The 23,384-nt window shown below is 54.2% G+C and overlaps 3 protein-coding genes across 11 annotated transcripts; 2 read left to right on the forward strand and 1 right to left on the reverse strand.

Moving 5' to 3' along the window:
- The first annotated feature begins 1,525 nt into the window (after positions 1 to 1,525).
- ALDH3A2 (aldehyde dehydrogenase 3 family member A2) lies at positions 1,526 to 8,985 on the forward strand. Of its 9 annotated transcripts, XM_030462227.1 has the most exons (13): positions 1,526 to 1,698; positions 1,785 to 1,918; positions 2,494 to 2,671; positions 3,040 to 3,271; positions 3,367 to 3,452; positions 4,064 to 4,272; positions 4,400 to 4,517; positions 4,640 to 4,781; positions 4,952 to 5,118; positions 5,627 to 5,726; positions 5,843 to 6,078; positions 7,075 to 7,198; positions 7,472 to 8,985. In XM_030462227.1, the coding sequence occupies exons 3-12, from the start codon at positions 2,510 to 2,512 to the stop codon at positions 7,153 to 7,155; spliced, it is 1,533 nt and encodes a 510-aa protein (XP_030318087.1). In that variant the 5' UTR covers positions 1,526 to 1,698; positions 1,785 to 1,918; positions 2,494 to 2,509; the 3' UTR covers positions 7,156 to 7,198; positions 7,472 to 8,985. The 9 variants fall into 9 exon arrangements, with proteins under 9 accessions (XP_030318087.1, XP_030318086.1, XP_030318090.1 ...); XM_030462226.1 differs by lacking the exon at positions 1,785 to 1,918 and having other exon boundaries at positions 2,492 to 2,671; XM_030462230.1 differs by lacking the exon at positions 1,785 to 1,918 and having other exon boundaries at positions 2,492 to 2,671; positions 7,597 to 8,985.
- Positions 8,986 to 12,700: 3,715 nt separating this feature from the next.
- Positions 12,701 to 15,670, forward strand: LOC103527218 (aldehyde dehydrogenase family 3 member A2). The gene is made up of 9 exons (XM_030462689.1): positions 12,701 to 12,883; positions 13,071 to 13,302; positions 13,390 to 13,475; positions 13,564 to 13,772; positions 13,958 to 14,075; positions 14,198 to 14,339; positions 14,510 to 14,676; positions 15,174 to 15,273; positions 15,390 to 15,670. The coding sequence occupies exons 1-9, from the start codon at positions 12,713 to 12,715 to the stop codon at positions 15,653 to 15,655; spliced, it is 1,491 nt and encodes a 496-aa protein (XP_030318549.1). The 5' UTR covers positions 12,701 to 12,712; the 3' UTR covers positions 15,656 to 15,670.
- Positions 15,671 to 16,668: 998 nt separating this feature from the next.
- LOC103527217 (multidrug and toxin extrusion protein 1) lies at positions 16,669 to 23,314 on the reverse strand. The gene is made up of 18 exons (XM_030462225.1): positions 23,239 to 23,314; positions 22,781 to 22,960; positions 22,395 to 22,496; positions 22,139 to 22,207; positions 21,734 to 21,882; positions 21,589 to 21,631; positions 21,422 to 21,466; positions 20,946 to 21,043; positions 20,661 to 20,758; positions 20,073 to 20,186; positions 19,870 to 19,937; positions 19,161 to 19,269; positions 18,905 to 18,980; positions 18,756 to 18,825; positions 18,308 to 18,440; positions 18,120 to 18,214; positions 17,537 to 17,684; positions 16,669 to 17,159 (listed from the first exon to the last, which is right to left on the reverse strand). The coding sequence occupies exons 2-18, from the start codon at positions 22,949 to 22,951 to the stop codon at positions 16,939 to 16,941; spliced, it is 1,809 nt and encodes a 602-aa protein (XP_030318085.1). The 5' UTR covers positions 22,952 to 22,960; positions 23,239 to 23,314; the 3' UTR covers positions 16,669 to 16,938.
- Positions 23,315 to 23,384: the final 70 nt, after the last annotated feature.

Consider the following 23,384-nt stretch of genomic DNA (forward strand, 5'->3'; position numbering starts at 1 on the left):
GGAATCTCCTACTTCCCTCCAATCCACGTCTCACCCAGGTGCTCCAGGGAGCCTCAGCTGGTATTTTGCAAGACTTCAAAACACCCTCAGCCTTGGTTCCTGTCCATAATTGGCTGAAAGATGTCCTTGACAAGGTCCAGAAGGGACCATGTGCCAGAATGCAGCCACACTGCTGCTCTACTTTCTGTGAATACCAAGAACAGGTTTCTGTGGAAGTGTGGCACAGTACCAGCCTGCTGACCACTGGGAGGTACTGGGAGCTGGGATGTTTCCCTCCTTTGTGTGACTGCTGTGGCATGAAAGCCCTCGGGCTGAAGGAGAATTATCCAGGCTCTGGAGAGTGAAGGTAAATAATCACCTCCCTGCTGCTGCAGACATCCCCTGGTGGGTGCGCTGCCCTGGGAGGATGCAGTGTGACTCTGTTCCTCAGGCATGGCATTGTAATCCTCCAACGAGAGCTCCAAGACTCTTGTGTTCCTTGGACCTCCAGACATCGTGGTGCCTGGACAAAAGCTCCAAAGTGCCCTGCCTGCAAGGATGCTAACAAGATCAAGGAGCCCGTGTTTGCATCAGGTAATGCTCCTGCCAGGAAAGTTCCCACTTCTTGAACACAAACCCAACTTTTTTTCACGTGTCACCAGCCCAGCCTGATTTTTCTTTCCACGTTACCCCCCCTGCATGCAAGTACTGCCTGTTGCTAGTGTTATTCTTTGCCACGGCATCCTGTTTACTGCCGAGATTTGTGCAACAGCTTGTGAAACATTCACGTGTTGGCTGAGCTGCAAGCCTTTAGCAAAAGCAACTGACTTCACCCAAGCCAAACTTTAGTGTTTTTAAGAGGGGAGTCACAATCAAAGAACTGCCTGCAGGGCTAAAGGGCAGCCTCAGTCTCACAGAGCCAGGTTGAGCTGGGAAAGCCTCATGGAACTTTTTTTTGGGGAGCATATGCTCTGTGCTGGCACCATCACTCAGCTACTGGCTCTGGGCTTGCCGAGGTGAGTGGTGGACCCCAGGATTTATTGGACACGTTTCCAGCAGAGGAGCATTACTAATAGCTGGCCTGTGTACGAGCATGTCAGGAACTGCAGAGCATAACAACCTGCGTGTAATTTGCAAATAATCCCTTTGCATCTCTTATAACAAGTCGTGGCAGGGCTATTTTTAACTGGAATAAGCCCAGCCTTGTCTCAGCTCCTTTCTCTGCTTTTTTTTTTCCCCCTTCTTGTTTCCCATGTGAGGGCTCAATTCCACTGCTGTGCCTGATGAGCCTTTTGTCTCCTACAATCCACCACCTGAGTTTTCCATGCCAGCTGACCAGTTTTTCCTCGACAGACTGGTCTCTTCCCATACCCCCCCGAGCAGGAGATGGCTGGAAGGGCTCCATGATCCTCAAAAAAAAAAAAAAAAAATTGGGAAAAATTAAAATAACCAAAAAACCAAAAATGAGGCGCAAAGCTTCCCCACTGCCACTTACCTTTATCACTTGGATAAAGGGACTTTGCCTTCAACCCCCCCCCCCCCGCATTCTCACGCAACGCCCTTCGCTGCATTTCGCAACCCGCCGGGCTCCAGTCCGTGCCAGACCCGGTTCCACTCCCCGGTTCGGCAGAGCTGCCGGGAGAACCCCGGGGCCTTGGCAGAGAGCAGCGCAGGCCGGGGATTAGGGAAGAAGGAACATTCCTGACGGCGGGGATCGAGGTACTGGCGGTGCCCATTCCCGAGGGCTCTGGGCTCCTTCACCCCCATCCTCCGGCCTTTTCCTCTCTTGCCAAACTCTCCCTCAGCTCCCGCGGGCGGATGAAGGACACGGCCCCGCTTCCTGCCTGCCGGCGGAAGGGCTCAGCAGCCCGGCTAACCCACTGACATCCACCGGAACCGGGGAGTTCGGACCCTCCCGGACCCCCCATCCCACCCCGGGGTACGGCCCTGCCCTGTGCCGGCCGCTTCCATTCCGCTCCCGCCCGGGGGGGACCCGGGGCCGCTCCCACTCCACCTCCGGGGGGCGCATAGCCGCCTCGGGAGCGGAAGGCGGAAGCGGCTGAGGCGAGCGGGGACCCCGGGAGGGCGGAGGGAGCCCCGAGTGGGGAGGGGGAATGGGCTACGATGGGGGATATTCGCTTCAGGCTGGGGTTGGTGCTAGGGCGTCCCCGGGGTTCCTGGGAGGCGGCCGCCACTCCCGGCCGCGCCACCCTGCGCTGTCCCCGGTCTTGCTGCGCCGCGCTCGGTGCGGGGATGCGGGGACGGGCGGGGGTACCCCCACCGCCTGCTCCTTCCCTCCGCCACCCTGACTGGTTTTCTCCCCGTGCCCCTTCCCGAACGTCTCTAAATCAGCGAATGCAGTGAATTATTTAAAGTCTCCGAAAAAACGCGGTCGAATCGGGGGCAAGCGTGTTGGTGGCGGCTCGAGGAGTGACCGCTCCCGGCGGGCACAGCCCCGTCCATCCGCAGGAGAGGCCCCGCACTCAGCCCGGTCTCGCTGCTCTCTCCCCGCAGTAACCTCTGAGCAGCCATGGAGAGGATGCAGCAGGTCGTGGGCCGGGCCAGAGCCGCCTTCAACACGGGCCGGTGCCGCTCGCTGGAGTTCAGGATGCAGCAGCTGAAGGCCCTGGAGCGGATGGTGCAGGAGAAGGAGCAGGAGATCCTGGCAGCCATCAAGGCGGATCTGCATAAGGTGGTGATGGTTTGGAGGGGCTGCTCACCAGCCCCAAAGGGAAAGGTGCAAGGCCAAGGGCTGCCGTTGTGGTGCCAGGTGGCTTTTGCTGATGTCCCCCATGGTTCTGGCTCTCACTGTGGCCTGCAAGGTTTTGCTGCCACCATTCTTTAAGAAATAACTTGTCTGACACAGGTCACATCTGCCAGGTTTTGGCTTCTGCCACACACCTGGATTTGCTGTCATTTTTTGGGACAGCATTACAAGTAACTGCCCTGGCACAGCCTTGGTGGCAGCAGAGTTGACCTTGCTTCCCCAGGCTGCTCTGGTGGGTGCAGGAGGTGGGTTCTTCCTTCGCTGTCCCTTCACCAAACTCGCTGTCTTTGCAGTGCGGGCACAACGCGTACAGCCACGAGATCCTGGGGGTGCTGGGGGAGCTGGCCCTGGCCATGGACAAGCTGCCATCCTGGGCAGCCCCACAACCTGTGAAGAAGAACCTCCTGACGATGCGGGACGAGGCTTATATCTACCCTGAGCCCCTGGGAGTGGTGCTGATCATTGGGGCTTGGAACTACCCCTTTGTCCTGGTCATGCAGCCTTTGGTCGGGGCCATTGCTGCAGGTGGGTACCTCCTGGAAACCCCTTTCCTCTGTGGGGCTGTGGGAAGCATGAGAGGTGTGTGAGCACTAAGAGGCCATCGTGGGTTTGTGTTGTAGGCAATGCTGTGGTGGTGAAGCCATCAGAGGTCAGCGAGAACACTGCTCGGCTGGTGGCTGACATCCTCCCCCAGTACCTTGACCCGGTGAGTGTGTCCCCATGCTTGTCTTAAGGAAATAGTAGTAATATCTTCAAAGGGCTCCTGTGGGTTGAAATCAAATCAGTTGCTTAATCTCCAAAGGAGCATGAACAGGAGATATAGGAAGGGTTGGAATGTACTTATGCTACAAAGACATACTGACATATTCTTCCTGTTCTTGTGTAACCCAATGTGCCTACATAATAACCATGCAACTTAACAGCCTTTTTAACATTCCTCAGCCTGTAAAGAGGCATGTACATACTTCTCACTGCAATAGCTGATCCTTTGGATGCTGTGCTGGGGATGCCCTGCGGTACACATGAGTTTCTGGTGGATGCTGGCTGTGCCTGGCTCTTCCTGAGAACTGAGTGCACTTTGCTCAGTGTCAGACTGACTCAATCCCAGCCTCAAACTCTTTTAGTTCACGTGAGACAGTGTGGCACATGACACTGAAACTTCCAATCCAGAGGAACAAGCAGAGCTTGTCTGCTTTCACATTCCTTAATTCTGATCCTAAACGTAGCTCATAAGTGACACTGCCCCACGCAGAGCTGCTGACTTGATTTATGTGCTGTAAATTAAAGTAATTCTAAGGCTTCTTGTTGGCCCCACAGGAGCTGTATCCTGTCGTCACTGGAGGAGTACCTGAGACAACAGCACTGCTGACCCAGAGATTTGATCACATCCTCTATACTGGCAACTCCAGAGTGGGCAAAATTGTGATGGCAGCAGCTGCCAAGCACCTGACCCCCGTAACCCTGGAGCTGGGTGGGAAGAGTCCCTGCTACATCGACAAGGACTGTGATCTGGATGTTGCCTGCAGGTCAGGCTCTTGAAGCCCTTGGTGGGCCATTGTCCCCAGGGCACAAGTGTCACTCAGGCACCATCAGATGAGCAGGGGGGTCTGGAAAGGACCAACTGTGGAGAAACCATCTACCTTTCTCTTGTAGGAGAATAACGTGGGGGAAATACATGAACTGTGGGCAAACCTGCATCGCCCCAGACTATGTCCTCTGTGACCCCTCCATCCAGGGCAAGGTGGTGGAGAACATCAAGGCCACTCTGCTGGTGAGCATGGAGCTGCTTGTGCCATGGGAGTTGTCCCCGTTACAACCCAGGCCTGAGTTTCTGTGGCAGGGGCTGTTGGGAGGAGGTGTTGAGCACTTTGGTTCTGCTTTGGCTTCTGGCAGGAATTCTATGGGGAGGACGTGAAGTCATCTCCAGATTATGAAAGGATCATCAACAAGCATCACTTCAAGAGGATCCTGGGCCTGCTGGAAGGGCAGAAGATCGCTCATGGCGGGGAGACTGATGAGGCCTCCTGCTTCATAGGTGCTTGTGGCAGCTGTTGGGGAGGGGAGGTGGTAACGGGTGCTTTGGGGGCTGTGTGTGTCCGTGGGTTGCTGGGTGTGTGTTACACACGGGCAGTGCCCAGGACAAGGTCCAGTGATGGCTCACGTCTGTCCTGCTCACACCATCTCCTTTCCTCCTGTTTTCCTCAGCACCGACCATCCTGACTGACGTTTCTCCAGAGTCAAAGGTGATGGAGGAGGAAATCTTTGGGCCAGTGCTTCCTATTCTGCCTGTGAGGAGCGTGGATGAAGCCATTGAGTTCATCAACCGTCGGGAGAAGCCTCTGGCCCTCTATGTCTTCTCCAACAACAAGAAGGTGGGTGTGGGCTGTGCCTCCCCTGCAGACCTATCTCTGGGCACTTGGTCCTGAGCGTGAGCAGTGCCAGGCAAGGTCCCAGAGGGCCCATGTTGGTTCCTCTGTGTGTGTGAATTGTAGCGTTTGGCTGATGGGGCCATTGAGTGTCTGCAGAGCTGTTGGAGACTCCAGGTCACCTACTAAGGGGCTCTGCATTTGCATGACTTTGTGAAATGGAAGGATAAAAGGTTGAGTTTCTTTAATGATTGATTTAGTTACTTTTAATATATTGCTAGAGTTACTTTTAATATATTGCTCCCATGTTTCCATCCTTTCCTGTCCTTCCTCAGACCTTTCCCACTTCCTTTGAGTTACCATTGCGTGGAGATTGTCATCTGAGTTGTCAGCCTGAAAAAATGAAGGCCGTGACCAGTTGGCTTCTAGCTCTCTTCCTATTCGTGCTCTAGAACTCATTCTGGTCTCTTCTGGACCTTTGTAATGGTTTTGTTTTTTTTTTTTCTATTGTCAGTTAATCAAAAGAGTCATCTCGGAAACCTCCAGTGGGGGTTTCACTGGAAATGATGTCATCATGCACTTCTTCCTCTCAACTTTACCCTTTGGTGGTGTTGGTAAGTAACTGGAGCTCTTGAAAACTTGGGACTTGATGACCTGGGGATCATCAGTAGTTGGTTTGTGTCCAGGTGGCTGAGCCTGTGGTGTGATCTGCCCTGATTGTGTCCCTCAGGTAACAGTGGGATGGGTGCCTACCATGGCAAGCACAGCTTTGAGACCTTCTCCCACCTCCGTGCCTGTCTGATTAAGGACCTGAAGATGGAGGGTTCAAACAAACTCCGGTACCCACCTGGCAGCCAGAAGAAGGTGGACTGGGCCAAGTTCTTCCTCTTGAAGAAGTTTAACAAGTGTAGAATTGGACTGACCATCCTGGCCCTTCTGGTGGTTGTGGCAGCAGTGGTGGCAAAGGTGAGATCTGGGGCTTTGCCATCTGTGTTGGTGCATGTGCAATTCATCTTCTGCAAGTTCCCTCTCTGCAGCTGCAGCTTTATCTGAGGGCCCGGCCTCTTTCTTCTGTCTAGACACCTAAGATATCTGGCCCACCTGAAATTGCTAAGATCTGCTTCTCACTCTTGCATGTGGTATCTAAAATAGAAATGTCCTTTGGGAGATCTCCTAGACTGCTGAACTATATTGCTCTGCCTTGGTAGGTGACACTTGTGAGAAGCTCCCTCCAGAGGCAGAGTTGGGTATATTTTGTACAAGTCTTTCAGGTGTGATTTCAGTTTCTGGGCTGTCCTCAGAGGTGCTGGGAGCTGCTTCTCAGCCTTAGCCCACCCAGCTGTGCCCTGGGGCCCTGGGGAAGGGAGGCTGTGGGCTAGGACGAGCTCTTCTTCCTTGCCCAGCTGCAGCCCCCATCTGCCCTTAACTCAGGTATTTCCATTTCCTCCCCTCTTTCCAGCTGAGCAGTGCAGAAGGGTGGGAAATCCTTTTCTCTCTCTGGAGGCTGTTGCCTGCTGGTGCTGGCTGGAGGACTCAAGATGCCCCCTGAGGTGGAGGAGTAAGATCTAAAACTCCAAGTGTGATCTCTGGTGGTTCTCCATGGCTTGCAGACCAGGCAGCACTGGCTGCTCCTTGCAGAGCTCTGCCATTCCTCCTTCCCATCCCATCCCATCCCATCCCTGCCTTGGGGCTTTAGTAGGCTTTAGGGAACAGCCACTGAGGGGACAGGAAAAGGCAGGGTGGATAAGGGCTCTGTCTGTTGTTACTGGAGACATGCAGGAGCCCAACAAGCCATGGGCAAGAACCTGGCTGCATATTTGAATCCAAGAGGAGGTGTAAGAGCCAACAAGTGGCTCAGGCCTTGCAGCAGCAGCCAGGGAGGCAGGGCCTGTCTAGGTGAATGCCTTCTGAGTGGTGGGGGGGGAAACTCACGGCATCTTGAAATCATTTGGGTTTTCTCAGAATCACCAGTCTGTGCTGAAGAGAAAAGCCCTCTTGATTGTGCTGGCTGTTCAGAGGCTGGGCTGGCGCAGTGTGTGGTAAGGAGGAGCAGGTTTCAGAGCACTGCTGTGGCTGTCACGGTGAGGTAGGAGCCTTTTTCTTCTCCTGTGTGTGTAGACCTGGTTTGAGATCGGGCAAAGCTTTGTTAGAGAAGTGGATGTGGGGCTTGGAGAAGGTTCCTCCTGGAGCCAGAGAGCGATGCTTTCCCTTGGCAGTGCTCAGAGCTCAGGGGAGGAGGACCCTGGGGAAGTCACCCTGAGTGAAGGGGCTTTGCTTCAGGCTGTTCTGGAAGGGGGAGAGCTGGGTTTGTTTCAGCAAATCCTTCACAGGACATCGGTGTTGTGTTTTGCTTTCACAGATAGTTTACTACTGACCAGAGGAGAAGGCACCCTGTGCAAGTCATACTCTGAGCGCTTACTTTGCGACTGTTTCCTTAAGCTGAGAAGTCTTTTTTTTTTTTTCCTTTGTACTGGGTTATTTCAGTGAGCTGTCGAGCACGGAGCAGCCTTGGAGAGGCACTAACCAAGAGAAGGCTCGGACACCTGTTTACTAACAGCCATGCTGAAACAGAGGGACCAGAGGGTACAAGCTCTCAAAAGGAGGACTGCAGAGCCAGAAATACCAGTCCCTACCTCCACCCAACACCGTGCTGCTTCCAGGGATGTGCACACTGTGCCTTGCACCCAACCACTTGCCTTCCTTCAGTGACAAACTAGCAGAAGCTTCAGCTGTGATTGGGTTGGCAGTGTTTCCCCTGCAGTTTTTGGACAGTCTCTTCTTCTGTTGTGCTCCGAACTACCACCCCTCTTGGTGACAAGTCTGGGACAGGCTGATGGGTGTCACCAGTATGCACAAACCTACTTAGGTTCCCATTTGCTATTTAATCAAGGTGAAATCTTCATGGACCCTAGGAACAGAATCGTCCACAGCTGGTCAGGAGATGCAGGCTCATGCCCCTGTTGGGGCTCTGGGTTTCGTTGTGTGCCTGTAGCAGTTATTTGGCAGTTAGAAAATTACACAGCTGATAGCTCTGCTGGCTGTGTTTGCTGATAAGGGTATCCTGTGGTCATACAAAAAATAAGAAAAATCAATCCAGGCTTGGTTAGAGAAGTGGGAATCACAGCAAGTTATGGAATAGCCCAGGTGGGCCAAGTCCTAGACAGCTACTCGCTCACTCCCCCAGTGGGACAGGGAGGAAAATCAGTAGGGTGAAAATGAGAAAACTTGTCAGCTGAGGTAAAGTTTAACAGGTAAAATGAAACCTGAGTGGGCAGGCAAGCAAACTAAGGAATTCATTCACCACTTGCCCTCCACAGGCAGATGTTCATCCATCCCCAGGAAAGCATCATCACACATGACTTGATAAGCTGGATGCCATAACTTCCAGTGTCCCCTCACTTCATCTTCTTTACCCACCAGCTTTTAGCACTGACCATGTCATGCAGTCAGAAATATCCCTTTGGTAGGTTGGGGTCAGTTCTCCCAGCTGTGTCCCTTCCCACTTCTTGCTACCCCCAGCCCACATTGAGAAACAGAGACCTCAGTTCTGTGCAAGGGACTGTTTGGCAACAACAGAAACATGGAGGTGTTCCTATGTTTTAGTCACAAATCACTGTGGAGAAACTTAGTGACTATGATGAAAAAGAAAACTTTATCCCAGCCCAAACCAGTACAAACCCATTCCTGCTCAGATTCCTCTAAGAGCAAACAATTATCAAAAGAGTGTGAACTCCTTCGTGTTCCAGCTTCTGGGTCTGCTATAATCTTGCACTGGGAGATAATTCTGGGGGCTTGTTCTAGCTTGGGCAGAGGATGCCAGAGAAATTTAAGGTGGAAGGACCTTAGAAATACTGATTTTCAAAAAGATAAATTTCAAAATTATTACTAAATGCAGTTACTCACTATAGAGTAGAAAATAACATTTACTGTGCAATAGGTGGGATTTCTTCATGCCTGGTGAAAATCCACATGCTAAGCCTTTTTAATGATATATTTTGCAAGTCCTAAATAAACACTGAGAACTGAAATAACAAACTGAGCCTGGTAAGTCTCTGCAGCCCCCCGAGGAATCCTGCCCACCGCCTGCCACTCCCAAGGCTTGGCTGAATGTCACAAATGTGTGACCTCTGCTTGTGGGGACAGACCCCCTGAGCTGTACCCTGGGACTGGGGAGGGAGCTGGGCTGCTTCTCCTCTCTTGTGTGCAAATCCACCCCTCCTCACCTCAGGTGCTGCCTGCCTGGGGTTTGTTGAGATTCAGACACTGGCAGGGAACACCTTTTGCTCCTGATGTGGGAATATTCTCCTGGCCTCCGGAGCCCAACGTGGGCAAAGCCACCCGGTGTCTCGCAATCCCACCTGGGCGGCTGAGACACAGCTGAACGGGGGGTGGTCAAGGGCTTGGGTGTTCCCAGCACCTGGATATATCTGAGCCTGGAGCAGCAGCTTTGTCCACTTGTGGGAGGGAGGAGAGATTGCTCTGAGCTGTGTCAGCGAGACGCTGGTTGCAGGAGCTTTGCAGGAGGCTGTGGAGAGAAAAGCTTCTCTGAAGGTAAGGTTCTTTTTTCCTTTTTTTTTGGGGGGGGGGTTTTCTGTTTTTGTCTTTTTGGTTTGGGTTTGGTTTTTTTGTTTGTTTTTTGTTTGTTTGTTTTGTTTTCTTTTTGGTTTTTTTGAGTCATCTGCTTTCTGGGTTAGGACCAGGGCTGTCATGCACTTCTAGTGGTTATAGGAGAACCTTAGTGTCTCGTTTTGTTAGGCAGGGACTTTCAGGGACATCTCTTGTCCCGACCAAAAAGGACCAGACTGCTCCTGGGAAGAAGGACAAAGTCTCTGCATACTTTTCATGTGTTTCTGTGAAGCCATACAGAGCCTTGAGGTTACAAGAAGAAGGGTGCTGGATGGCTGTAGGCACACAGCTCTGCTTCCATCCTGCTGCTGGCCAATGCCACATTCATCTCCCATGGTTCAGGTCCTTGGAGCAGACGGTGGGGTTTGCCAGTGGGCTTCAGGAAAAAAAAAAGAAAGCACCTGCAGGACAGGCTCTGTCACCCATCCCCAGGGAAGCTGGACTGCCATGCGAGTTGTCCCGTGTGCAGGTAGGATGGGCCATGGGAGAATCTTAGCCCTGAGCACTCCACCCAAGGAGAATGTCTCCTTCTTGCTTCATGTGTGAAATCTCTTGGTAGTGGCCTCACACTGAGTATTGCCAGGGCTGAGAGATGGTCCCGTGGTGGGCTGGGCACACCCTTGTGCTGGTGTTCTCAGGTGAGGCCAACCATCTGCTTGATGAGGAGCAGCTCCCAGCACTGCCCAGAGAGATATAAAGGGCTGTGAGGAGTGCCACACCCTTGTGCAGGTGTTCTCAGGTGAGAACAATCATCTGCTTGATAAGGGGCAGCTCCCAGCACTGCCCAGAGGGATAGAAAGGGCTGTGAGGAGTGCCAGCAACTCGGAGCGCGGCGAACAAGCGCAGGCAAACAGGAACGGGGCACTGCAGTTAGCCAGGCAGTTCGTGCAGGCAGGGCAAGCAGGAGGGGCACAGCCACCTCCCAGCTCTCTTAAAGGAATAATGGTCTCCAAAAAAGGAAACCCTGTTGCTTTTAAGATGCAGGGTGTGTCCACACAGTCGGAACCCCTTTAAGAGGGAGAGTAAGAGAAACGTAGCTGTTCAGGCCTCTGGCTGTGTGGAGTGTCTGAGCCTGGTGTTAGCACCAGAGGACAGTGTGAGTGGGGTCTGTATGTGATGCCAGCAGGTGAATGACTTGCTGTGCCTGGTGGCAGAGCTTAAGAAGTAGGTAGAAAGACTAAGAAGTATTAGGGACAGTGAAAGGGAAGTTGGCTGGTGGCGTCACACCCATTCTAACCCAAAAGAAGTCCAGAAGGAGACGGTGAAGCCCTGCCCCTCCTGCCATCAGGCAGTTGGAGCAAACCAGGTGGATGGGAGGGAATGGAAACAGGTCCCTCATCAGAGAGGCAAAAGAATCCCCTCCCAACCCCCACCGTCGTCCCAGGTGCCCTTAGACAACAGATACGAAGCCCTGGACTCAGAGAATCCAGGCAGAGGAGAGACAAGAGGAAGATCTGTCTGGAAGGTCTCCTGTTCACCCCCTTCTGAGGGGAACTGCGGGCCCTATATGTTGACTGGACCCATCCCATAGGGAGCTCTGCTGCCTTCCTGGGGCCCGGGTGAGGGATTTCAGTAGGAGACTCCCCCAGCTAATTGGGCCCTCTGATTATTATCCCCTGTTGGTAGTCCAGGCTGGCAGTGATGACATTAATGGAAGAAGTCCTAAGACAATTAAAAGGGACTTCAAGGCACTGGGTCGTTTAGTTGATGGGTCAGGAGCAGAGGTGGTGTTTGCCCTCAATTCCTGCAGTAGCAGAGATGAATGAGGGGTAGGAAAACCTATCATATCAATAGGTGGCTAAGGGATTGGTGCCAGCGGAATGGGGGTTTTTTGACAAATTTCATCAAACCTTGTCTCTTCAAACCAGATGGGCTTCATCTATCTAGCAAGGGCAAAAGGACTCTAGCCTATAAGTTGGTGGGGCTGATAAGGAGGGCTTTAAACTAGGTTTGAAGGGGGATGTGGTTGAAACCGGGCTCTTCAGAAAGGAGCCCAAGGGTGGACAGCCCAAGTTAAGAGCCAAATGATGAGGGATTGAGTCCATCATCATCAAATTTGCAGATGACACTAAGCTGGGGGGGAGTGTCAATCAGCTGGAAGGCAGGAGGGCTCTGCAGAGGGACCTGGACAGGTTGGAGAGTTGGGATGATTCCAATGGGATGAGTTTCAACACGTCCAAGTGCCGGGTCCTGCACTATGGCCACAACAACCCCATGCAGTGCTACAGACTGGGGACAGAGTGGTTGGAGAGCAGACAGACAGAAAGGGACCTGGGAGTCTGGATTGATAGGAAGCTGAACATGAGCCAGCAGTGTGCCCAGGTGGCCAAGAAGGCCAATGGCATCCTGGCCTGTATCAGGAACAGCGTGGCCAGCAGGTCCAGGGAAGGGATTCTGCCCCTGTACTCAGCACTGGTGAGGCCACACCTCGAGTACTGTGTCCAGTTCTGGGCCCCTCAGTTCAGGAAGGAGACAGAGGTGCTGGAGCAGGTCCAAAGGAGGCAACCAGGCTGGTGAAGGGACTCGAACACAGATCCTATGAGGAAGGGCTGAGGGAGCTGGGGGTGTTCAGCCTGGAGAAGAGGAGGCCCAGGGGAGACCTCATCACTCTACAACTCCCTGAAAGGAGGTTGGAGCCAGGGGGGGGGGTTGGGATCTTTTCCAAGGCAACTCTCAGCAAGACAAGAGGGCAGGGTCTCAAGTTGTGCCAGGGGAGGTTTAGGTTGGAGATGAGAAAGAATTTCTTTCTGGAGAGGGTGATCAGCCATTGGAATGGGCTGCCCAGGGAAGTAGTGGATTCTCCGTGTCTGGAGATATTTAAAAAGAGCCTGGATGTGGCACTCAGTGCCATGGTCTGGTAACTGCGGCAGTAGTGGATTGAGGGTTGGACTTGATGATCTCAGAGATCACTTCCAACCCAGCCAATTCTATGATTCTATGATTCTCTGCTCTCTCCCCGCAGCTCTGAGCAGCCATGGAGAGGATGCAGCAGGTCGTGGGCCGGGCCAGAGCCGCCTTCAACACGGGCCGGTGCCGCTCGCTGGAGTTCAGGATGCAGCAGCTGAAGGCCCTGGAGCGGATGGTGCAGGAGAAGGAGCAGGAGATCCTGGCAGCCATCAAGGCGGATCTGCATAAGGTGGTGATGGTTTGGAGGGGCTGCTCACCAGCCCCAAAGGGAAAGGTGCAAGGCCAAGGGCTGCCGTTGTGGTGCCAGGTGGCTTTTGCTGATGTCCCCTGTGGTCCTGGAGAACTTTTCCCTTCCTGGGCTGCTGCACTGAGGGCAGGAGTTGGGTGCTGTCATCATCCCCTCTCCAAGCTCCCTGTCATTGCAGAGTGGGCCCACCGCGTACATCCAAGAGATCGTGACTGTAATGGTGGATTTGGCCCTGACCAAAAGTGAGCTGCCAGTGTGGATGGCCCCTCGACCTATGCCAAAGGGCCTGGTGGAGATAAGGGACAAGACCTACGTCTGCCCTGAGCCCCTGGGAGTGGTGCTGATCATTGGAACTTGGAACTACCCATTCCTTGTGGTCATACAACCTCTGATTGGAGCCATTGCAGCAGGTGGGTACCTACTGGAAACCCCTTTCCTCTGTGGGAAGCATGAGAGGTGTGTGAGGGCTGTGGGGCCATGGTGAGTTTGTGTTGTAGGCAATGCTGCTGTGGTGAAGCCATCAGAGGTCAGCGAGAACACTGCTCGGCTGGTGGCTGACATCCTCCCCCAGTACCTTGACCCAGTGAGTGTGTCCCCACATTGCTCCCTGAGTTTCTCAGCTCCTTGGCGATGTGCTGGGTTGGGGTGACCCCAACACCGTCACCCCACAGGAGCTGTATCCTGTGGTCACTGGGGGAGTACCTGAGACAACAGCACTGCTGACCCAGAGATTCGATCACATCCTCTATACTGGCAACTCCAGAGTGGGCAAAATTGTGATGGCAGCAGCTGCCAGGCACCTGACACCCGTCACCCTGGAGCTGGGTGGGAAGAGTCCCTGCTACATCGACAAGGACTGTGATCTGGATGTTGCCTGCAGGTCAGGCTCTTGAAGACTTTCTGGACTGTGTGGGGGTTTAAGAAGTGGGACAGGCGCCCTGTGGGACAGCTGGACATCTTGGGGCAATTGTCCCCAGAACACAAGTGTCACTCAGGCACCATTGGCTGAACTGTGGGGTCTGGAAGGGACCAACTGTGGAGAAACCATCTACCTTTCTCTTGTAGGAGAATAACGTGGGGGAAGTACCTGAACTGTGGGCAAACCTGCATCGCCCCAGACTATGTCCTCTGTGACCCTTCCATCCAGGGCAAGGTGGTGGAGAACATCAAGGCCACTCTGCTGGTGAGCATGGAGCTGCTTGTGCCATGGGAGTTGTCCCCGTTACAGCCCAGGCCTGAGTTTCTGTAGCTGGGGCTGTTGGGAGGAGGTGTCGAGTACTTTGGTTCTGCTTTGGCTTCTGGCAGGAATTCTATGGGGAGGATGTGAAGTCATCTCCAGATTATGAAAGGATCATCAACAAGCATCACTTCAAGAGGATCCTGGGCCTGCTGGAAGGGCAGAAGATCGCTCATGGCGGGGAGACTGATGAGGCCTCCTGCTTCATAGGTGCTTGTGGCAGCTGTTGGGGAGGGGAGGTGGTAACGGGTGCTTTGGGGGCTGTGTGTGTCTGTGGGCTGCTGGGTGTGTGTTACACACGGGCAGTGCCCAGGACAAGGTCCAGTGATGGCTCACGTCTGTCCTGCTCACACCATCTCCTTTCCTCCTGTTTTCCTCAGCACCGACCATCCTGACTGACGTTTCTCCAGAGTCAAAGGTGATGGAGGAGGAAATCTTTGGGCCAGTGCTTCCTATTCTGCCTGTGAGGAGCGTGGATGAAGCCATTGAGTTCATCAACCGTCGGGAGAAGCCCCTGGCCCTCTATGTCTTCTCCAACAACAAGAAGGTGGGTGTGGGCTGTGCCTCCCCTGCAGACCTATCTCTGGGCACTTTGGTCCTGAGCGTGAGCAGTGCCAGGCAAGGTCCCAGAGGGTCCATGTTGGTTCCTCTGTGTGTGTGAATTGTAGCGTTTGGCTGATGGGGCCATTGAGTGTCTGCAGAGCTGTTGGAGACTCCAAGTCACCTGCTAAGGGGCTCTGCATTTGCATGACTTTGTGAAATGGAAGGATAAAAGGTTGAATTTCTTTAATGATTGATTTAGTTACTTTTACTAGATTGCTAGGGAGGTAAGCCCCCATGTTTCCATCTTTCCTGTCCTTCCTCAGACCTTTCCCACTTCCTTTGAGTTACCATTGCGTGGAGATTGTTATCTGAGTTGTCAGCCCGAAAAAATGAAGACCATGACCAGTTGGCTCCTAGTTCTCTTCCTAGTTGTGCTCTAGAACTCATTCTGGTCTCTTCTGGACCTTTGTAATGTTTTGTTTGGTTGTTTTCTATTGTCAGTTTATCAAAAGAGTCGTCTCAGAAACCTCCAGTGGGGGGGTTGTTCAAAATGATGTCGTCATGCAATTCCTCCTCCCAACCTTACCCTTTGGTGGTGTTGGTAAGTAACTGGAGCTCTTGAAAACTTGGGACTTGATGACCTGGGGATCATCAGTAGTTGGTTTGTGTCCAGGTGGCTGAGCTTGTGGTGTGATCTGCCCTGGTTGTGTCCCTCAGGTAACAGTGGGATGGGTGCCTACCATGGCAAGCACAGCTTTGAGACCTTCTCCCACCTCCGTGTCTACTTGATTAAGGACCTGAAGATGGAGATTTTGAACAAATTTCGGTACCCGCCCCGCACTCAGAAGAAGGTGAAGTTGGTGCTCTTTGTCCTCTTGAAGTTGTACGACAAAGGCCAAGCAAGAGTGATCCTCCTGGCCCTGCTGGGGATATTGGCAGCAGTGGTGGCCATGCTGCACTTTGGCTCTTGCCTGTCTGCCTGAATTTGTGTTCCCAGCCCTGACCCCTGAGCCCCCCCTGGTCCTCCATCACCCCATTGCCTTGGCCTCTGCTCCCTCCCCGTGGGACTCAGCCTTGTCTCTCCTGATGAGTGTGGGGGGAGCCCCTCTGAAGCAGAGAAGCCCCCAAGGTGAAGGCTTTAGCTTCTGCTGAAACACCAGAATTGATTCAGACCTCAGCAGCCAGTGGTGACAGAAGGAAGGAGGCAACATCCACCCTGCTTTGCAGACGGGAGCTCTTGGGAATGGGTGTGGGAATGGTTTGTCACAAGGGCATCAAAACAAAGGCAGTTGTTACCGAGCCTGTTATCTATTTAATCTCTCTATTTAATCCCTGTAGAGAGCTGACCCATACCAACAATAACCCTGACCCAACACAGGTGTCACTGCTGTGGACAGGCTGGGCTGCTTGTCCTTATCAGCCACCACAGAGTAGAGGGAAAGAGCTGCTAAGAACCTGCAGCATCCCATCCTTGAAAGACTTCACTCTTGAAGTCCTTTCTGCAGGAGAAACCACCTTTAGCCACCTAAGGTGTGCAGAGGCTGCCTGAGGGGACAGCAAAGGCTTTCTGAGCTGTGGCCTTGAGAAGCAGCAGGGACCATCACACCACTGGTACATAGCATTTGGGGCTGCCGGGGGCAAGGACAGGGGAATTGCTGCCACCAGGGTCCTGGGTCTGGGGAAGTGTTTGTGCAGAGTGGCTGAGCAAGATGCCATCTCATCTGTAAGTAAATTTCCATTATTTATTGGTTTATCTACTGGTAGTCGTTCACCTCCTTATAACTTATAACTTGAAGCTGACCTTGAAGCTTTACTGAATAAAACTTTTGTGCTCCTGAATAAAACCACCAGCCCTGGGTTACCACATGGGCTGTAGTTCTTGGGGCTGATTCTTCTCCTACTCCAACCCTGCTTTTAGCCCCTACCCAAAGGAGCCAGCCCGAGCCCAGCTGAGGGTTTATTCTTTATTTGGCTTTTGTGATGGAGCAGCAGGGCAGCCAGGCTGTCCTGGGCTCTTGGTTGGCAGAGCAGGGTGGTACCCTCAGGCTCAGTGGGCATCAGGCAGCCCAGAGCCATGGTTTGGGATGTTGGAACAGGCACAGGGCCCATTCCCAAGCTGTGGCTGAGCAGATGCTGCTGAATGCTTCTGGGGGCCCTTGAGTTCCTGCAGGACAGGCATGTGCTGGGTTCTCTGTGCTTTCTATGTCCACTGGTCCTCAGGAGCTTTTGCCTCCCAAAATGAGGTCCCCACAGTCCCTGGTGTGAGTCAGTGTTTGCTGGTCACCAGTTTTATGACAATGCCAAGTGCCAGCAGTGAGATGGCTGCAACTGCCACCAGCCCCCGGCGGATGATCAGCTGCTTGGTGGTCATGGTGGTGGCTGGAGGGGACAGGGCAAGGGTGGCTTCCTGGAGCTCCAGCTGGTAAGTTGGTCCATTGATCCTGGTGATGCCTGTGAGGATGACTCCGTTCTGCACTTCCACTCCAGCTGCAAGGAGATCGGGGCATGGTCACTGAGGGCTTAAGGGAGGATTGAAGGGCTACTTGAGAGGGTTTTGTCTGAGGTCTGAAAGTGCTTTATGAGCCACCCAGCACATGGATGTCTCCAGCCCAGAGCAGAGCTTTGGTGGGACCCAGTGTCTGCGAGGTGAGAAGTGCCCAGGGTGCCCCATCCCTTCTTGTCATACCCCCCATCACCCTTCCTAACCCAGCCCTGTAAGTACCATTTGCCCAGAAATTAGAAGTGTCACCAGCACTACCCCACATCCCCATTTCCTGGGCTTTTTCCTGCCTTGTGTAAACCCTGGGGGACCCTTCCCAGACCCAACCCCCCCACCACTGGCAGTGCCCAGCTCCTGGCCATACCTACACACCCCCTCGCCACCATGGCAGGGGGGTGATCATAGGGTGGTGGGGCTGGATCCACACCCAAGGGCAGCTCCTTGCAGGCGGGTTCATGGCTGGGGTTCAGCTCCTCTGGTGGTGGCTGGGTCACTCCTGCACGGCGCTGAGCCTGGGGGAGGGAATGTGTCAGGATCAGCTGGTGGCAAAACCTCTTGCCTGATTTGTTTGGCTGGAAATGTCACCGAGAAGCTGAAAGGGGCCCAGAATGCCCAAAGATGCTGGCTGCTGGAAACCCTGGGGGTGTTGAGGCACAGGGTGGTGCTCAGGACTGCAGGGCTGAGGTAGCCTTGGTTGTCCCATCTGCTTTGGGCTTCATGACCCTAGCCAAGGGTGATAGGAGGTATGGAGGGAGCCCTCGAGGCCACCAAGTGCACAAAGGAGCTGAACACAGGGATGTGGCTGTGGTTGTGGGAGCACTGGGTTTTGTGGGGTCACTGGAGGACAGCCTGGGCCCATGGGATCCAACCCTTGATGCTCTCATCCTCAGTGCAATCCTGAGGCACTGAGGACCTTCCTCATGGTGGGGGTGATGCTCTGGGGTTACCTCCTCGGCCGCTGTCCTCCAGTCCATGCGGGAGATGTAGGTGATGAAGCAGGTGCAGAGGAAGGAGACACAGACCAGCATGCTGAGCCACAGACCTGCAGAGGGGACAGTGGTCTCAGCCCAGTGCTACTGTGGGGCCAAACCCAGCATGGGCAGCATTGAGGGACAGGGATTTGGGGGTTTGGTACCTATGACACCGATCTTGGCCACAAAGAGCAGCACAGCTGCCAGGGGCAGACCCACACCGTAGTAGCTCACAGCATTGAGGATGGCACCAAACTTCTGCTTGCCAATGCCTCTGAGCACCCCGCTGCAGGTACCCTGCCAGGGAGAGGGAGAGAAGGGCTGGGCACAGGACCACCCCCTCGGCCAAACCCAGGGTTCTGCCACTGCCTTACGGGGGCTGGTGATGAACCAGTTCCCCACCTCTGCCTGGATATTTCTGTCTCCCTACTCGGTCCTGTGGCTTGGCCCCATTTTGTGCACTTAGTGTTTTTGAAGGGTGATCCCAGGAGCTCTGCTGCAGGGTCCTGGCTTGTGTCCCAGTGCCCACCCTCACCAGCTCCATCCACCTGTGAGGCTGCTGCACAGCACCGAGGTCCCCCAGCAAAAGCAGCAGCATCCCCAGGGACTTACACACATGGCTTCAAACAAGTGGAAGACAACGTAGACTGGCACGACCCAGGCCACCAAATCAACAATCTCCCTGGGGACAGAGAAGAGCTGACAATGGCTTTTGGGAACCAACCTCAGTGCACCCAGGGCTGGGAGCCAGGGCCACTCACTTCTCTTGGGTGAAGATGTAACCCAGCACATCCTTCGAGGCAGCTAAAACAGCCCCCACAACTATGCAAAAAAAACCTGGGAAAAAAAAAAACAAAACAGAAAGCAAAGTGCTGGGTCCATCCTGGCCATGACAAGGACCTTGGGAGCACCGAAGGGGGAGAGCAAGGGACAGGGATGTGTGCTGCAGGCAGGGGACTGGAAGTGTCCCTGTTCCTGCTGGAAGGAGCCTTGTCAAAGGCTTCCTGGTGTCCTGACCTGTGAGGAGCAGGCTGGTGGAGGAGGATCTCTTGGCTGTCTCGACATCGCCGGCGCCCAGCGCGTTCCCCACCTGCACGCTGGCAGCAGTGCCCAGCCCCAGGGGGATCTGCAAGCACAGGGCTGAGGCTCACGGGTGCATCCAGGTAACAGGGCCACCACCGTGAGAGCAGAATGCCCATCAGGCAGGGAGGGGGATGGAGCAGAGGGTTGAATTGGAAATGTCTCCATAGGAGGGAGAGGCAGGTGCAGGGAGAGGTTTAAATGCAGATCAAGATTTGCTGGAGCTGAAATATGGAGAGACTGAGAGAGCTGAGGTGCAGGCTAGAGAAAAGAAGGCTCCAGGGAGACCTTAGGGCACCTTTTGGTATCTGAAAGGGCTACAGGAAAACTGGGAAGGAACTTTTGACACTGAGTGATAGGACAAAGAGGAGCAGTTTTAAGCTGAAAGAGTTTAGATTTCGAGGCGATACGTGAAAGAAATTCTGTACTGTGTTGATGGTGCCATGTTCAAGGCCAGGTTGGATGGGGCTTGAAGCAACCTGGTCTAGTGGGAAGTGTCCCTGGCCTTGGCAGGGGGTATTGGAACTAGATGATCTTTAAGTTCCTTTCCAATCCTAGCCATTCTGTGGTTCCATGATTTTTGCAGATTATCTGTACTGGACTGTCCCTGGGGAGCCCTGGTGAAATGATAACCTGCAGCCCTTACCATGAAAGCAACAACAGACACCTCGTAGATGATGGACTGAGCAGAGAGCTCTACGACGCTCAACAGACCTGGGAGAGAGGAAAGGGTGAGTGTTGGGGGTGGGTTTCCAGGTGTAAGCTGCTCTCAATCCTTGTGACAGGCACAGATGCTGCTCTGGGTCACTCTCTGGGGCCACCACTTTACAGCTGCCCCTCTCTGCTGACCTATCAAGAAGCTCCCAATTTCATAGGTCCACCACTCGATGCACATCATGAGCATGCTGGGGATAGCCAGGGAGGTGAAGCTGTCCCATTCCAGCAGGCACTCACTGGACCAGCCTGTAGAGAAGAGAAATGTCACCTGGTGGAGGACCAGACTGGCCACGTTACATCCTCGAGAGCAGCTGGAGGTGCTGTTCCTCTTTGCAGAGCCACCAGGGGCTCCACAGCTCCATGGATCTCCAGCAGCAGAGTGCAGCTATGAGCTCTGCTGATGCCATCCTGTGGTCCAGAGAGATGAAACCTTCAGCTCATCCCTCCCGGAGCAGGGTGTCTAAGGGCAACCTCATGCTCATGTCCCTACAAAGCCTCAGCAGAAAGTTTCATTTCTCCAGAATTAATGTTTACTGCCCAGCACGGGGCTCTACCAATGCTTGCTTGTGAGGTGCTGCCACCAGAGCAACCCCTGGCATACCAGGCTGAGGTTAATATTTCACTATCAAGACCAACAGGATTCACTTGGAACAAGTGGTGGAAGACTCATGAACTTTCACTTAAAGGAAGAACCAGGGGGAGCTGGAGAGATACCCTTACCTCCCCAAGTCTTCACGTGGAGTTTCTTGCCTATAATATACAGGAACAAGAAAATGGTTTGTGAATACTGAGCAACGGTGTTGGCCCAGGCAGAGCCCCTGCAAAGGGAAGGAAAAAGGACATTGGGATCCAGCTCCTGTCTCCCCGGCCTGGGAATGCTGAAGTGACACGTCCTGCTGTGTCCCCAACGGTGCCGGACTCCTGGCAGTGCTGGTGTCCCCAAAAAGTCCCTTTCCATGGCCATGTGTTGTGTTTACCCCTCTGCAGGACGTGGACCTGACTCACATGATGCCCAAGTGGAGCACGTAGATGAAGATGCAGTTTGCAATCACGTTGACGATGTTGCCAACGATCCCGCTCAGCACCAGAGGCCACATAATCATCTGGAGAGAAGGGGAGATGGGGGCTGAGGCACCTTCACCAAAGCTCCTCTGGAGAGAGGTGTGAAAGGTCCCCACCAGCCCCCTGCTCTGCAGCTTTCCCAGCCACAAAAAGCTCCTTCGGATTATGTTATCTGCTTGGAAAATGAGTGTGTTGGAGGTAAATCCCTGACATGGGGAAGCACAAAGGGAGGTCCATCAGGCAGATGGATATAATTGGCCATAGGATGGGATGATCTCCAGGGTCAGAGCTCCTCCAGGGCACGCGGGCAGTGGTGGAGGCAAATGCTGCCTCTACACCAGGAATGGTGAGCATGAAAAACCCCAAGTGCACGGTCAAGGGGAGCTCTGAGCTGGGGTTGATCCCTCTGTGGGACTCACCTGGTTCTGCAGGTATCTTGTCTCCAGGTTATACAGAAAAACTGCCTGGAAAGGAAACCAGTGGATGAAGTGAGTTGAGAGCTGAGGAGGAGCTCTGCTGCTACAGTGGAAAATAGGAGCAGGACTGCTGTGTGTGGCCAGCACCCAGGGTGCCCACAGGGACTCACTGGCAGAGCAGGGACAAATGCCATCACGTAGTGCTGGGTCAACCTGGGGGACACGAGAGGCAAGGTCAGCAAAAAGCCATGGCCATGATCCCCTCCCTGCAGCCAGGAGGGACAAGGTGGTGTCTGGGCCATGGGGCCACCCCACCTGGAGACCTCGGGGTCTTGGTGGATGAGGAGCAGGAACTGCTCAATGTTGATGAGGATGGCACAGCAGGGGAAGCAGCAGAGCAGGAGGATGAGGATGGCACGCTGCAGGATCACTCCCACACGCAGTAGGTTCTTGCTGCCATAGGTCTGCAAGGCAAGAGGAGGGTGAGCTGTGCTCTGCTGGCAGCTCGCTGGGGATGGGGAGGGACAGGGACACTACAGAGCATGGAACAGCCCTGACCACCTTGGAAAACATCCAGGCAGGATTTGGGATTTCAAGGGGAGCACAGAGTTTTGGGGACAAGCTTGACCAGGTTGCAGGTGCGCCCAGGGCTCTGGGCAGCATCAGCCAGAAAGCCAACCCCCTGTGACACCAGGACAAGTGCCAGCATCTCCTACCCACCTGTGATATCAAGGTGTCACAAGCTGAGGACAAACCATATCCTACAGAGATGGCAGTAACGTTTATAACCTGGAACCAGGAGTTAAAAAACGAAGCTGGAATGAGAGGATTTAAGACTTTAAGGTAGGGAGAGGGGCTCATAGGGAAAAGCTGGAAATCTCCTCCATTCTTATCTGTCTCCATCCCCAGATCCTGTCCCAGGCTCAGTGGGTGGGAGGTTGTGCCCAGTGTTGGGAGAGCCCCTGGCAATGCTTACAGCGATGGCCAACGTGACCGAGGCCAGCTCGACCTTGCCCAGGTGGCCACAGAATATGGAGCTGACGAGATGTATCAGGAAGATCATCAGCTGGATCAGGATCTAAGCATGGGGAAGAGGAGAGCCGAAGGTCAGAGACAATGGTGCTGGGGAGAGAGCCGGAGCATGGAAAGCAGCTGTGAGCATTCATCTGAGTGCAATCAAGCAACTCAATCCCTCAGAGGAAGCTGATCTGAGGGTTTTAAGCCCCTTGCTGGGTGTTTAGCAGCACTCCAGGTCTTTCTTCTCCAGGAGGTCTCCCATCAGCCAGGCTCCAGCTCCCTATGCCATCAGGCTGTGGTTGCGGCCACTCCAACCCCTCAGCTCTCTCCTCCCAGGGTCCTTACCAGCGGCCCTGCCAGCACTAGCAGCTTCTTCGCGTCCTCCAAGAAGTTCTCCGGGATCAGTCTCCGAAGCCCCCGGCGTTTCTTCCCCGTGCTGCCGGATCTCAGATCCTGCTGGCCGGCAGCCACCGCCTCGCCGAAGCCGCTCTCCTCGGGGAGGTTCACCTGCTTCATGCCGCCGCTCTGCCAGGGGGGAGTGGAACAACCCTGTCCCTCTGCACTCTGTTAAAACCCCCTCGGACAGGGTGAGCCACGGTGCAGCCATGCGTGGGGTGAACTTCACCCGGGGCTGGGCCGGGTGACCGGGTGCTCCTCGCTGCCGGCAGCCGGGGAGGCGATGGGAGGAGTGGGCACTGGGGTCAGGGAAGGACAGCGAGGGTCCTGTGCACCAGGGAGAGGAGCCCACACGAGGTCCTACGAGGAGATGAGCCTCCCCGAGTTGCTCCTGTGAGCCCTCATACCTCTCTCCTGCCTGGAGGGTTGTCCTCCTCTTCCAGCGGCGATGGGAGATCCGTGTGCTGTCTTCCGTGAGGCACTGCCAGCAGTAGCAGGGACGCTGCCGGTCTCAGCCCCTCTCATCACAAGACGGTGGTGGCCAAGACAAGCC

This window comes from Calypte anna, chromosome 19 (assembly GCF_003957555.1).
Source record: "Calypte anna isolate BGI_N300 chromosome 19, bCalAnn1_v1.p, whole genome shotgun sequence".
In the NCBI taxonomy this organism is placed as follows: Eukaryota; Metazoa; Chordata; class Aves; order Apodiformes; family Trochilidae; genus Calypte; species Calypte anna.

Coding starts and splice junctions, on each gene's coding strand:
- ALDH3A2 (XM_030462227.1), top strand. CDS start 2,510: ATGGAGAGGATGCAGCAGGTCGTGGGCCGGGCCAGAGCCGCCTTCAAC. Junction 3,453..4,063: donor TCCCCCAGTACCTTGACCCG/GTGAGTGTGTCC, acceptor TTGGCCCCACAG/GAGCTGTATCCTGTCGTCAC. Junction 6,079..7,074: donor TGGCAGCAGTGGTGGCAAAG/GTGAGATCTGGG, acceptor GGGTTTTCTCAG/AATCACCAGTCTGTGCTGAA.
- LOC103527218 (XM_030462689.1), top strand. CDS start 12,713: ATGGAGAGGATGCAGCAGGTCGTGGGCCGGGCCAGAGCCGCCTTCAAC. Junction 12,884..13,070: donor ATCTGCATAAGGTGGTGATG/GTTTGGAGGGGC, acceptor CTGTCATTGCAG/AGTGGGCCCACCGCGTACAT. Junction 13,476..13,563: donor TCCCCCAGTACCTTGACCCA/GTGAGTGTGTCC, acceptor GTCACCCCACAG/GAGCTGTATCCTGTGGTCAC.
- LOC103527217 (XM_030462225.1), bottom strand. CDS start 22,951: ATGAAGCAGGTGAACCTCCCCGAGGAGAGCGGCTTCGGCGAGGCGGTG. Junction 21,632..21,733: donor CAAGACCCCGAGGTCTCCAG/GTGGGGTGGCCC, acceptor CGTGTCCCCCAG/GTTGACCCAGCACTACGTGA. Junction 20,187..20,660: donor CCACGTGAAGACTTGGGGAG/GTAAGGGTATCT, acceptor TCTTCTCTACAG/GCTGGTCCAGTGAGTGCCTG.